This window comes from Anomalospiza imberbis, chromosome Z (assembly GCF_031753505.1).
Source record: "Anomalospiza imberbis isolate Cuckoo-Finch-1a 21T00152 chromosome Z, ASM3175350v1, whole genome shotgun sequence".
NCBI lineage: Eukaryota > Metazoa > Chordata > Aves > Passeriformes > Viduidae > Anomalospiza > Anomalospiza imberbis.
The window spans coordinates 31019398-31034808 of NC_089721.1; the positions used below are offsets into that span (position 1 = coordinate 31019398).

Below are 15411 nucleotides of genomic sequence, written 5' to 3' on the forward strand. Positions count from 1 at the left end.
CTAACATTGTTACACCCACCACTAATCCCTACATGCCACATATACATGGCTTTTAAATACTGCCAGGGATGGCAACACCCCCACTTCTCTGAGTAGCCTGTTCCAGTGCCTGACAAGAAATTCTTTCTAATGCCAAATCTAAATGTTAAAAACCAAATTGCCAAAAATAACTTGAAATTCAAGACCATTATCAGTTTATGCAAAATGCACTATACCAGAAAGAGTTCATCTTTCTTAAAAGCAGAAAAATTTCAACTGTCTTTCACGGGTTGTGCACAGCTTTTAAAATGCTGACAGTGTTTCTCGAATTTCCAAACAAAATCAAACAATTACCAAAAACCTTTGTGCAAGAAGAAAAGAAGAACAAGATGTTATTAAAACACTTGAAAAAACCATAATCCTTCTCTAATCAAATTAAGTTACTAGTGTAAGCATTCTTCTCAAAACCAAAACTGACCCTGCTGCATGCAAACAGTAACTAACTGGATTATGGTGCACTACAGTCATTTTAAAAGAAAAGTAACACAAAACCTGAACTGCACACCAGATAATTAGTAACTCAAATGACTTTGCATCAGTATCCAAGTCTTTGCTCAGTACAAGTGCTAAAAATATGTTCACTTTCAGCTCAGAATTAAGTTAAATGATAAACACTAAGCACCATATTAACTGGGTTACTAAGTAAAGAAAAAAGTACAACCCCTAATTTCATGCTATCACCTTACATATTTAGTATACTGAACTTCTATCTATCAGTGGGAAAGACTATAAAAAGAGTGCACTTGTTTCATGTCCTCAGAATAAAAGACACCATCTCCCAAAAATGTCTTGCAAAGCCATCTGAAGAGTTACAATGTGTGTAGCCTGTGAAACAGGCATGACTCGCTGCTTCTTCTCAGGCAGAAACAGAATTAAAAATAAAAATGTTTTCAGATTTGGATGAACTGCTGCAAGCTTCCAAAAAGCATGAGGATCTACACAGAAGCCAGATTCAGAGTAATTTCAACACCTAAAAAATTCTTGTGTTTACATTGGTAAGTTGGAGGGGAAAGCAAACAAACAAACACACAAAAAACAATCTACAAAGCCAGACTAAACCTCTCTAAACAATAGCAAATAAAATGTGATTTTGTTTTAATTATTTCAAAAGACATTAAATCAGTAGTCTTTCCAGCCTAAATGACACTACTTTCACAGAATCAATTAGGCTGCAAACAACCTCTGAGATCAAGTCCAACCTAAGACCAAACACTACTGTGTCAGGTGGTCCATGGCACTGAATGCTGCACCCAGTCTTTCCTTAAACACCTTCAGGGACAGTGACTCTACCACCTCCTTGGGCAGCCCATTCCAATGCCCAATCACTCTTTCTGTGAAGAATTTCTTCCTAATGTCCAACCTACACTTCTCCTGGCACAACTTAAGCCTGTGTCATCTTGTCCTGTCACTGGCTGCCTGTGAGAAGAGACCAACCCCCACCTGGCTACAGCCTACTTTCAGGCATAGACAATCATAAGGTCACCCCTCAGTCTCCTTTCCTCCAGGCAAAACAAGACCAGCTCCCTCAGCCACTCCTCACAGGACTTGCATCCAGTCCCTTCACCAGCCTTGCTGCCTTTCAGTATAAGGAAATCTTTGAATCATAGTAACAGGAATAAACCACTGTATCTACTCCAATTTTAGAGTAATTTTAATTCAAATTGCTCAACTGATCAGAAATATGGAGAGCAGAAATGACATGATAACAGTATCTGAGCATTTTTATATATTCAATACAGAATTCACCGTGTATTTTATACTAAACTACCATAAATCACTAAGAAATTAGTCTAAAGGCTACAAAATCATTACAGCAGAGAGAAGACCCAATAGAACAAAGTGCTCATAGTATTCTACCTGAAAACACTGAGAAATCTTGAGTCAAGCAAACAGTCAAAAGTTTCTTATGCTGATTGATGACTTCATGAGCTATGTTTAGTTAATTTTGCTTACCTATTTAAAGTCTTGGATCCGCTTATGAGCATGCTTCCTTAACTTTCCCCTTTACTGCCCTGAATACAAAACCACAGAGGTAGCTGTTGGGTTTTCTGCTTATTTTTTTATATATTAGAAGAGCTGAGACCCTTGGGCTTCCATATGAATCTAAGAAGCACTATCAAACACCATGAGACTCCCTACAAGCAGAGGTGTCTGCTTTTTGTCCTACCATGTAGATTTGTATACATTTTGGGTCCCAGCTGGGAAACAGTTTGAGGCATCCCAAGAACATGGAATAGCACACAACTTTCAGACTAATACTTCTGAACACAGCTTTCCTCCGTTACAAAATAAAAGCCAAAAAAATGGAAAACCGCAGCAATAGATATTGAATTGTTCCTAATGAACAAATGTGTACTCTAAATATGTACAATAAGAGGGAAATCTTCACATCCCTCCCATAGTTTTTGCTCAGTATATAGCATGTACTGAGCCTCTGACAACTGAATTTCTACCTAAACTTAGCAAAACCTCCCTTCAGTAATATAAATACAAAATACGAAGTTCCAACAAACATTCCTAATGAGAACACACTCAGGTACAAACGATCTCTTTTAACTAAACAAGCAGTTCAATTTAACCTGTAACTACAGGCTACTTTTAAGTTGTCCAAAGAGCAAAATCAGCCACAAATTTGTACTCATGTCAGTGAAATTGTCACTCCTTACATAACTAAGTTCTGCAACTCTTCCATCTGTGCTAAAAGAACAGTAGATGAAACAACATTAAAAAACCTCATCCTAACTGTAAAATAAAACACTTCTTTGCAATAAGGAATACTGAATGACCACTAAACAAACTTCAAAGAAACAGCTACATAGAACACGCTAAAAGGTGTCCATTAAATGATAAACAAATAACAACAACCACAACCACAAAATACAAACCAAAGCCTTCACAAATCCTACGGAAGTAAGTGAAAAGTTATTGGAATTTCCAAAACTGAGAAACAATCATATTTCAATACATGCTGTTAATTTCTGATGATGACAAACTGATATTTAAAGTTACTACTGCAAATTAAAGTTACTACTGCACAGAACTATAAAGAAATACTGCAATTATATCAACAGATATGCTAAATTAAATCATATATGCCTTTCACTATGCACCCAATATGTACTTTAACTTCTCTAAATGCATACAAAACTAAGCAATGTCCTGCCTAAGTGTACTTCTGCCAAAAGAATAAGGATGAAAATGCATCTTCAAATAATGATACTAGTAAAGAAAAGAACCCAATTAAACAAAAAAAAAAAAAAAACCAAAAAAACCCCAAAAAAAAACCACTTAGTCCAAAGTTAAAAATATGAGAACTTTATTTCTCAAAAGGAAAGTTTACACAGAAATGTACAATATTTTTCATTATGACAACAAAATATTACAAAGAAATTAGTAAAAGAATATTCAGTTACCATATGTGAATTTCTTCTCTTTAACATGCCAAACCTTTTAATGGCTATTTCATTTAAATCTAAGTAATATGATTAATTAAGCATTTTGTATAATGGAATGAGTAAGAGTTAGAAATTATTAAGGTTTAAGATGAAAATAAGTTTAAACAGCCTTTTTATGCTCTTGGCAGAATTCATGGACTTGGTAAAGCTTTTCCCTGCATGGCCCTGGGAGCCAAACAATTTCCATGGAAAAAAGACTGCTTACTTACACTATCTGATGCTGGCACAGAAAAACACTGTAGCTGTCAAGGCCTGGGATGGATCAATCTTCAGCTTACCCAAAGAACATTTAGCCTACTCAAGTGCATGTTAACAGCTCAAGAGGTCAGCAAGAGTGTACCATGAACAGCTGAGATCTTATATAAAGGCAGAATACAGATGTCATTTGAAAGCTAGCAAAAATTACTCATTATTTAGAACATATCTAATGTCAGACAAAGATGCTCACCCCGCAATCAAGTTTGCATGCAAGAACACAAACACTCTGAAAAAAGAAAAGAGCACATTGTGTATTCCCCGAAAAGTGTCATTTTTCCGCTCAGCTACAGTGAAAGTGTTTGTAGTTCATCATACTGAAAAAGAAATGCAGACTACCCTAGGCTTTAAATGTGTTCTTTGCAAAGTAAACTGGATTTTTTCTTACTGATTTTTAACAGGAGCAAGCTCAGAAACACTGAAAAACCTAAGAATGCCTCTGATTTACAAGAAGGGAAAGAAAAATACCCTTATTCAAAACATTTTATCTTCCTTTTGGAAGGGAATTCCAAGCATAACTATTTCACTGGATATTTGATATCATAAATACCTAAAACTATATCAATATTGCAGTTATTTGTCTAATGGAAACATAGAACCATTGAATCTTTTGAATATTTTGATACAGCTTTATCAAAGAGAATTAGCAGGCATCTTTTTTTTTTTAATTAATTATACTAGATTTACTAAAGCAAAACTTGTAAATTAGTAGTGAAACAAGTATCAAAAGCATAAGCAGTATCTTTTTTCTTTTTTAATGTCTCAGAAACTATATACTTATAACAGTTTGGTTTTTACAAGTAAGTTTAGGTTTTTTGTATAGATGTATATCATGCACTGTGTTGAGAACAAGGATACACTGAAAAACTTCCCCCCTTTAACACAAATTAATCCATCAAGCATCTCAAGTTACCTGCAATTTGAAATCAGTACTGTTTTTGATGTTTCACTGTATTTATTTCTAAGCATGTGTATTACTATTAAGTGTTCCTATCATACCTTAAATCTTAACAGTATTAAAAATTATTATTCACTTATTCATATTCTCAAATATAAAAGACAATACTCTCAGAGCAGAAAAACAAAACATAAACCCCAACCTCTTCACACTCAACCCAAACAGCCTCTTCCGGACCCCCGTCTCTCCAATCATCACTACAAAAATATAGGACATGCACTATCATTTTAGTTCTTTAATCAGTCCATATCCCCAGGTGGGAAAATAAAGCACTTGGGAGGACAGAGGGAGCTATTGGTTTACTGTTTATTTTTAATAAGAGCCCTATAATAATTACATACCCATAATTTTCTGTGCTATGAATTGATTATTTCAAAACACAGGATTGTCAGGCTGGAAAAATTTGTATGGAAATCAAAATACTACATGGCATTGGGCATGAGGGGGGAATGCACAAAATAACCTGGTTGGTTGGTATAAGCACTGAAAAACCTGCAAGAAAATTTTGTCTATGGATTTTTCTGGGCTCCCCAAACATCTAGGATAGACTAGTGCACTTCCAACTAAACAACTGAAATCTTTTATCAAGCTGACATATACACTTCACATGCAAGTGACAAGACTTGTTTATTTCTCGATGTCTCGCGAGATTTTTAAACTTACACTGCTGCATACTGTCAGTTCGGACTCTTTTGACATACTGTGCCAGTGCTTCTTTGTGTTTTCCAGTCACATATTACATTCCTAAATAAGAGGTATTCTCTTTACAACCATATCCTGCTGAGTAGTCACAACAAAAATACTCTTACTCTTTAGAAAATCTATCTGTGAGGTGCTGTGCTTTTCAACAACCTAAAAAGTCACCAGGAGACTGATCAGTAACTCACAAGATGACTTAGAACCTTAGATGTATCAGGCTCTTAAAATAATACTGTTATTTTCAATCTCACAGAAGTCAGTCACAGACTGCACTGTTAACATCTAATTATCAGGAAGAAATTTGTAAGAGGGCTGTAGGTGACTTGACCAGACTGACTGCTTTTTTTTAACAGACATCATCAGTAAACAAGAGTATTTTCCTCTGTCCCCTCAATTCCTAAATGTTGCAGTATAAGCGAGACACAATCAACATATAAACGGATTATAGTAAAAAAAAAAAGTTTCATGTATATTTCACGCATACTTTTCTATTCAATGAAATTACTGTTATACTGTCTCTCTGTTATATACTGTTATATTGGTAGTTCTCACAAACAAATATTTGATTCAAAAACAGACAATGTAGTATACTGCTTAACTTACTTGTGGGTAAGTATACACCCACATACACCCTTCAAACACACACTCCTTTAGAAACTGAATCCTTACTCATAACTCTGCTGAACGCAAACATGTACAATAAAAATAATATAGTGTCATTGTTACGATGTTGATGCCCTAATAGTGCTCTAAGCAAAAATACCACCCAAATTATATTAAAGATTCTGTCCTCACACATGATTTAATCAGCATACTCTCAGATTAGTTCATCAACATAACAAAAAGACAGCAATGCACTTAACTGAGTAATTTCATTATATATTCTTAATTGGCATAAATAACTGACTTACTGTGGCATCAACTGGCAAGAAATACAAGGTACTCCTTGGTCATGGCATAGTAAAAAAATTCACATCACTGAAGGCAGATCAGTACCATCACAGGAGGTAGGGACAAAAATAAACATTAATTCACTTGTAGACAGAACTTACTAGATAGACACGGACCCATCACACACAATGCCACACTCACTGAATAGCAAAAAGGAAATTTCTTCTTCAGTGAGCACACAGTTTCCCTTCATTCACTAGAACAGCCTTCTACCAGCAGTTACTTTTTTTTTTGAGTACTCAATATTGGAGGCACTTGATGAATGTAGGAAATATTTTCAAAAAGGAGAAAATGTGAGAAATCAAAAGCTTTCTTTTAATTCCTTTCTACATCAAGGATAAGATAAGCGAACTGCCAGCTTTTATTTCAAGCTATAACGTTTAAAACTAAATCAATTAAAACTAATTGCAGTCATAGAAGTAATACACAGAAGATGCACAGAATTGGGTGGGACCTGAATTTTCCAAGTCACATAATTGCTTTCTGTAAGCACTACAATTCAGAGTTATTGTAACAATTCTATCACTTACTTGAGTACAGGATCATTTAAAAGCTTCAGCACAGATGTCAGAGTTAGTTTTCTTTAAATGTAATGCTCTGGATCAATAGAATCATAATGCACCTGTGATTTTTAATCCATTCAAGAATACAGGAATGCATAAATAATTTTATTTTACAGACAATATAACCATATTCATGCATTTGGGTATATTCCCTCTGTATTACCACAAGTAGCCAAGTGCAATTTGGGTCCATTATTTCAACTGCGCCTGAAATGGCATTGTTGTATTTTCCAAATCCTGTGGACAAAAATTGTGGACAAATAGGAGTATACTTTTTAAGCTGTGAGCTAAACTTCATGTAGTTGAAACAGTGCACTCTCCATAACAGCAAAGGACAAGAACACTATCTGAAGTCATTCTTCAAGAACAGCCTACCTCCTTCCCAAACCAAAATAGTTAGATGGGAAAAACAGACCATTTACACCCAGTCTTTCTCCTCCATGTTAAATCTGTAACAACATGGTAAACATAGACAAAGTGTGTTCTAGAGGCCTTCTCACTGCATTTGGAAAAATTACAAGAGCCTAAATCTCTGCACATAAAATGAAATTTCCTTCACTGACAAAAGCAGTGGTTTGTTGTTCCCATAAAAGGTATTTTTTGCATTCATGTCTATCTGACAGCAGACAGACAAGTCCCCAGTGACTGGAGGAAAGGGAATTTCATGTGTTTTTAAAAAAAGAGTAAAAAAGATCATGGGAACCACCAATCTGCAAGCATTATCATATTGCCCAGTAAAATCATGAAATAGGTCCTTCTGAGGCTGCATGTCTTAGGTTATGATATAACATGTAACCAAAAGTATGTATTTTATTACCATCTTCATAAGCTGTTAAAACAGGTGTGTCAGTATTCCTTACCTCATCCATGACTCATCCCTGATATCTCCCTCCAGGGGCTTTCTCTGCTAATGGGCCATCAAGCCCTGCTGCATGACTGATAAAATTACATAATTCCATTGTGAGACACACTGCCCAGGGGGATGAACCAAATATTCCTACCTGGATATAATCTGGGTTTGGAACACCATGGGCAGCCCTATGTACTGTATTCCCAGAGGACCAGAGCTACATAACCATCACTGGACCTTTAAAGAAAGACCAGACTCTTCTACAGGATCACCACTTCAACAGAACCACGTCTACCATTTAATAGGACTGCTATCACCACACTGACCAGCAGGCTGTATCCTGACTCTGACACTGTTTCAATTGCCCGTATTTTAATTTTCCTATTAAACCGTAGTTCTGACTTGGAATGTCTCACTGGCTTGCTTTCAAACCAGTACACTACGACAAGCATGGATGACAAGAGAGTACTTAGATACAGGCAACATACCTCACCAAGGGCAAATCATGCCTGTGATTACATCAGTGGATAAATGAAGGGCTATGGATGTCAACTACCTCCATTTCCATAAAGCCTTTGATACAGTCCTCCACGCAGCATTCTTGCCATTTATTTGGAGAATGAATGGGTTTGATGGATGCACTATTAGATGAGTACAGGTTTATGTCCCTATCCAGAGGGTTACACTTAACAACTCTGTGTCCACACGGAAACAAATCGTAAATGGTGCTCCTTCAGGGTTTATAATGAAACCAGTACTGTTTACTATCTTCCTAATTAAATTTTCATGATATAAACAGTACCAAGCTGAGCACTGCAGTTTCTACATCAGTAGGAAGGGATGCCATCCAGAGGGAATGATATCGACAGGCTTGAAAATCTCAAAGGTGAAACAAAGCAAAGTGAAAGGTCTTGCATCTGGGTTTGGCAAAGCCCAATATCAATACAGACTGTGGGATGAATTGATTGAGAGGAGTACTGTGGAAAAGCACTTGCATGAACTGCTGGGCAAAATGCTGTACATGAGCCAGCAGCATGCACTTGCACACCAGAAAGCCAACTGTATCCTAGGCCCACCCCAGGTCACAGGAGACAATTCTTCCTCTCTTTTCTGCTGCTGTGAGACCCTACCTGGAGTACTCTGTCCAGTTCTGTGGATCTCAGCACCAGAAAGACATGGCCATATCAGTACAGGTCCGTAGTAGGGCCAGAAAACTGATCAGAGGCATGGAACACCTTTCCTGTGTAAAAAAGGATTAAATAGTTGAGTTTGTGCTGCCTGGAAAATGCATACAAGGGTCCTGATTGCCGCCTTTCAATACCTAAAGAGCACATGTAAGAAAAACAGACTTTACCAATGTATCAAGTAAAAGGAAAATGTTTAACAATCTTAAATTGTAACCTTTTCAATTCAGAAATATTTAAATTTGGATTAAGTATAGATTCCGATGGAATATAAGGAAAGTGGAAATCAAGGTGTTGTGGCAACAGAAGAAGATTGCATGTCCCGCATCACTGAAGTGTTCAAAGACATGTTCGGTTGGGTTTTAAGGAACATGACCTACTGAAAGACATTCCTGGGAGGTGATTCTTCTTGCTAGGAAGGCAGGACTAAATGAACAACTGTAATCTCTACACCAAATTTTAAATTCCCACTGACATGCTGGGCCAATCTGAAATATTCACACACAGACATACTGTGAATAGGGAACAACTTTATGAAGCGCAAAAATATACATTTTTTAAAAAATCTCACTTTTAGTTCATCTTCAGTTTTACTTCTGTATTCTAAACCAGTATTTTTCACAAGGAATACCAGATATGAAATAAAACTTCACTACACTTAACTAAAATTTGCAAGAAGTAAAATAAAGTAGAAGAAAGGAAACATAGGTATTCAACATCACTTCTTCTGTACATAATACAGAAAGAGTAAGGCCTTTATTAACAGCACCTGTACTAATCAGATTCATGTGATTTACATTCTTTATGGCAAAATATGAGTATAAAATAACAAAAAAAACCACCCTAAGCACTAAACAGCTGAAATCCCTAGGCACCAATAAATATGTGGTCTTGACTTAATCACTAATAAAAAAAATTAGCATTTAATGAATGGAAGAACTAAACACTTTGCTCCATTTCAAAACAACAGTTTGGGTATCAACTATTTATCTAGAAGAAATACTGACACAGGCAAATCGTCACACTGGTAGTTTACAAAAAATTCAATTTTGGTCACAAAGTTGGATGGACAAGAACAAAGTCAATGTAAAAATACATCACTATGGAAGAACTATATTTTAGTGCTCTGTTTTTTTGAGGTTTTAAAATTTATTGTTACTTTTAATTCCCAGATATTGATTTAAAAACATTTCTAATATGTATCATCAACATGCATCTGCAATATCTAGTCACCTATTATGAAGCAACACAATGTCTTGGTGTGGAAGTTAATGTTTTTTTCATGTTTACTTGTAAATAAAGGAGGAGGGTGTTAAAACTACACATAAATCAATAGTATCATGGCTACATTATTTTCAATGGATGTGCTGGATATTAAATTGGTCCAGAATGAATGAATAAATGCACCCGTTTTCCACAGCTAATAAAATGTTCTCTGTTATCAGCGCTAATGATGGCAAATAGAATGTTTTAGAACCCTATCTGACACAGAAAGTGATCAAAACTAGACAGTTCCACTGCCCACAAAGAACTGTTATTTTTCTTCAAGCACACTATAAAACATGACATGAAGACCAAAATGGATTTACACATTGCTTTTCATGACAAGCAGGAAACACAGCATGAAACAAGGCAAGAAGCAATAGAAATCCCTGCCACTCCACTTCCCACAAAGTAGCAGCCACTTTTCTTACTCTTTTAGCCAAAAAATGCCAACAGATACACATAGTCATTCTTCAAGATTTCTTTCCAAACCCTGGTAAAAAAGAAAAGCAAAAGCAGCAGCACCTACTGGAAGATCTCTTTATTCTCCATTTATAGTTAGCACCTCCTGACAAAAGTGTTGAAATGCTACCAGTGAATTTGTTGCAGCAGAACCTTTAAGAGATTACTGATCAGTTCCTAACTTTTTGACTCACGGCTGCTCTTTACTTTTGTCTGCCCCGGTCAGCTCCCGAATGCCCGGCTTGGGCTTCTCAGCTTTTCGTCGGGGCCGGGGCTCGCCGCAGTTTCCGGGCGCTTTTGCTGTCGCGCTCCAGGGTGGGCTGTTGGCCGCGCTTTGCCGTCGGCGCGAGGGAAGAAACAAAGAGGCAGGGAATTCGTCCAAATCCATCCGCGTGGCGGCTGGATGCTTTATTGGCTGCGAGAGCTGCGATGGAAAGGCTGCAGCTAATCCCAGCTTCGCACGGACGCAAATGGCCTCGAGCATGCCGAGGAGTGGGATCAAATAGGGAAGGGACAGGGTGGACGGGGAGCCCTCCCGCCCAATGGGTACAGACATCGCGGTGATGACGTGTACTACAGCGACCAATGGGAACACGGCAGGGGCGGACACTAGACTTTGGGGTGAGTGGGACCACGAGAACGGGAAGATAGGCACGGAAACCACAGGAGTAGGGGAAAACCCGGAGGATGCACGAGGGTACAAAGAACTGGAAAACTAACAAAGAAAAAACCCATAATGTGAACTCAAACCTGGGATGCAACATTGACTAGTGGTAAACTATCTGTTTTTAGTGGATAAGCTGCATTTGTAAATTGAAAACAATACATAGTATGGTTTCTTTGACTAGACAGTATATTTGACAAATCAGTATGACTGGCAGCAGTCAGACTAAACTGACTGCTGCCAGTTGGTTGACTGTACTTTTTGGGCTGTGCAGAGTACCACGCAATGGCGTACTAAATTCCTAATACAGTAGAAGATTAGGCATTATAACTATTATTGACAGAAAAGGCATATATGCTACAGAAGATAACACTAACAAAACCTCTCTAAAAATAATACATGTATTTTTATGCAGGTAAAAGAAAAAAAAAAGATAAAGAGTAGTTCAGTTTTGGTAGAACCATGAAATTAGAAAAGAATGTCCTCAAGCAAGGAAAATACAGCATCATTTTAGCAGAAAGATATGCCATATTACCACTGAAATCAAAAAGCTGCAATGAGTAAAATGAAGACTGATGGTATCTTGATTTTTTTGAAACTAATAATTGGTAAATTGTTAAGACACTTGTTTGAGTTTGAAACAGCGTTTTTGAGGAATTTTGATGATCCTAGGATGGTAAATATAAAATTAAGCTAAACAAATCTAACTTGTCATGTGAGTATCACCAATAGCATAAATAAAACCAGAGGACAATGTTTCTTCTTCCAACTTTTTGTTTTACCATCAATATAGGACACTCTGTTCAACATGGAAGATCCAGTCCAGAATCACTGAAATTAAAAATAATTACAAAATGTCTTATTGCAGACACAATAATAATTTTCACAAAACAGCATACTACAGAGGTACACCTCCTTAGCTTTATACAAGGCTTTTCTGTAGACAATCTGGGAGTTTTGGACTATTTTCTTAATTTGGCTTTCTCATTTTTGCAAATTCCACCACAGAATTATACGTCAATGTCAGTTTTCACAGAGTGACTGCAAGAAAACTGTACTTTTAACAGGCCCTACTCCAAGATCTTGCTTATTACTAGCGATATTCCTACAATTGTTTGAGTACTATTAAAGGACTAGCCAACCTGAGCTGCAGAAGTCAAGACTTAGTAGTAGAACCTCAGCTTTAGAAAGTAATGAAAAAAGGAACACACACATAAAAAAGCAAGAAATATTAACTTCAAGAGTATGACTCTTGTAGACACCTTTACTTTGGGGGAATTGTTACTGTAAAAAAAAAATCAAAATAAATGTGAATAAGAACCAATAAGAGCCTTGTTTTGAACACAAAGGCCACCACCCTGCATGACTAGAAGAGTCAGGTTCTTCAGGATTCTGCCACAGAAAAGAAACAATATCCAGAAGTAGATGCCTGGAATACCTACCTGAGGTGAGAGAAAAGTTAGCATGCACAGTACTTCCACTAAGACTCAGGAGCTTCACTAGCCAAAGAAGACTCCCATGTATTTAGCCAACAGACCCCTACAACAGGCCCCAGTACCCAGAAAAGATTTCACTTCAGGAGTGCAGAAGACAGTGAATATAAAGTCCAAGACGGTGTGTAGAAGAGAAACATAGCATAATTTACTCAGATGCTAAATCACTTTTGGATACATACATCTTTTGCTAAAACTGTTCCGTTTAGAACCAATTAAAACTTTAGCCTCAATCATTTGATAAATGTCTTTTTTTCTTTGGGGGGAAAAACATCCAAAAGGCTAATACCTCAACCAATACTTAAGACTAATCCTTTAGTTCTGATGCACCCTTAAACTATTAAACTAGATTTCAGCTGGGAAGGTTTTTTTGGAAATGCAGTTTATGAGCATGTGAAGGAAATGGAAAAGGAAATGGAAAAGACTTGGGCAATTTTATCCAGTTGCTGGATGAACAGTTAACATGCACTCACATCTTTTATAAAGGCACTTCTATAATTTTCTATCCAAAATGCCTGCTAAGGCAGTCTATGAAAGACACAACCCTAACCAAAAGCATAGAAAAGAAGACAAAGAAAACCTTAATTGAAACTGCAACACTTTTACTGTGATACACCTCCACAGGTTGTCCTGAGAGGCTGTAGTCTCCAGGAATGGAAATACTCAAAACTTAACTAGGCACTGTCCTAGGCAATCTGTTCTAGGGTAGGGCGCAATAGATGGTCTCAAGAATTCAGTTCCAAACTAAATGGTTTCACAATTCTGATTAACAAGGCCTGCAAATATTAGGAGAGAGAACAGAAACAGAAAAAGTTCTTAGATCTAAAGGAAATTAAGCAAACCACAACAAATGAAATTAAATAATGCTAAAAAAATTAGCTGGTCAGCAACAACATTATATTTCATCTGAAAAGATGCTAGAAGAACACAATATTAACATTACCCATATATATTTATGCTTTCAAATTACTTGTCTTTACACAAAGTTTTCATGTGAAATATTACTTTAAAATGGATTAACCATCTACAAAAAATTTCATCAGTTGACTTTCAAACCACCTGAAGAATTTTACTGAAGTCCATTCAGTAAATCAGGCCATTTAAATTCCCATTCAATTTCAGAATATCTTCACAAAACTTCTTTACAAAGTTAATCGCCTTAGAGAAATGCTGTGCTGAAAAAGCTGCCTAATTGATGAGGCTATCACCTCTTTTATGTACTAAAATCTGGCTTCCCCCTACTGTATGTAACATACACATGCTTAAACCTGTCAAATGTATTGATGGATTAGTACAATAGTAAAGCATGTAGATGTCTACCCTGTAGTACTTTCAGAGAATCTCTATTTAAGATATTGCTGCTTCACTTTCTTTTTTATTTTATTAATAATCCGAAATATATCCTGAACACATGCATCCCCTTTTATTAGAAGGATGGTATCTATTGGATTCTACCTAGAGCTGGAGAGATTACTGACTAAGGTCAGTTCAAAAACTGTAACTAGCTTCCTGTTCTTTTTTTGTCTGCTTTCCTCAATAAAAGATATCTGATCTGATAAACGACAAAGATCTAAGAATGGCAAGATAATATGCAAGCAACTTAAAATAAATACATTTCAAAATACTTTGTTTGCTGACTCCAACACCTGTGGAATGCGTTCATCAAGTAACAAGTACAAATGCACACGTAACTGAAATTAATCTAAAGGGGAAATCAGGCGCTTAACTACAATTTGTGCACATCAAGTTATCAAAGCCGTTAGAAATTCAGATTTGTACTGTTTCTTCAAAGTTTCTACATATAATGCTCTTCAAAAATACTACATGCTACAAGGTTTTAGTAATACATATTTTATGTTCAACTAGCAAACGAACAGAGCACAAGGCTTCCTTCTGCCTCCACCAAATTTTGTCTGATAGTGCACATCTGCATACTAGGAATAGTAAACTATATCTTTATAGAGAGTTTCCTTAACTTCTCTCACAAGACATTGAAGATATCCCCTAAACATCTAGCATTGTTCAGCATTTTCAAACAGGATTTTCACTTGACAGCTCCTTCTCCCCACGGATCTCCTACGCAACATGATTTCTCAGGAAGTCTTGGATTCTACCCACGGCGGGAATCCAACGCCAATTGTCACGTGTATCAATGCTGCTTGAGGCAGGAAACCTCTACTAACTTTCAGGTAGATGCTTTCTTCTGATGGCTTCATCAACCCAGACCTTCATAGCTTTAACCAGACCACATCCCACGTGAAAATACTGTTTTGGCTACCTGCAGCATTAGGTGTCACCTTCCTCTCTGCCATACACCTTCGGTGTAATCCATGTGTTTGGCAGAGAATTTTCGCTGATTTCTAGAACAAGACCTCACATTACAAATGCTTTTTATATTTTTTAGTAAATACACCTAACTATCAGCGGTGAATGACAATTGGAGAAATGATGAACGACCAACTTCCTATGAAGGGAAGCCACAGGGCAAGACGCAGAAGAGGAACTTTTGAAAGTACGCCCATAATTACTCACTAAGCCCTCCCTTCCCAGAAACAGCTCGGGTATATTTAATCCT

The 15411-nt window shown here is 36.8% G+C and overlaps 1 protein-coding gene across 1 annotated transcript in view; it reads right to left on the reverse strand.

Moving 5' to 3' along the window:
* CNTLN (centlein) overlaps positions 1 to 6581 on the reverse strand; it is a 188047-nt gene extending 181466 nt beyond the window's left edge. The window contains 1 exon segment of the mRNA XM_068177356.1: positions 6318 to 6581. Within this exon segment, the coding sequence (XP_068033457.1) occupies positions 6318 to 6325 (8 nt within the window). The 5' untranslated portion in view covers positions 6326 to 6581.
* Between the last annotated feature and the right edge of the window lie 8830 nt (positions 6582 to 15411).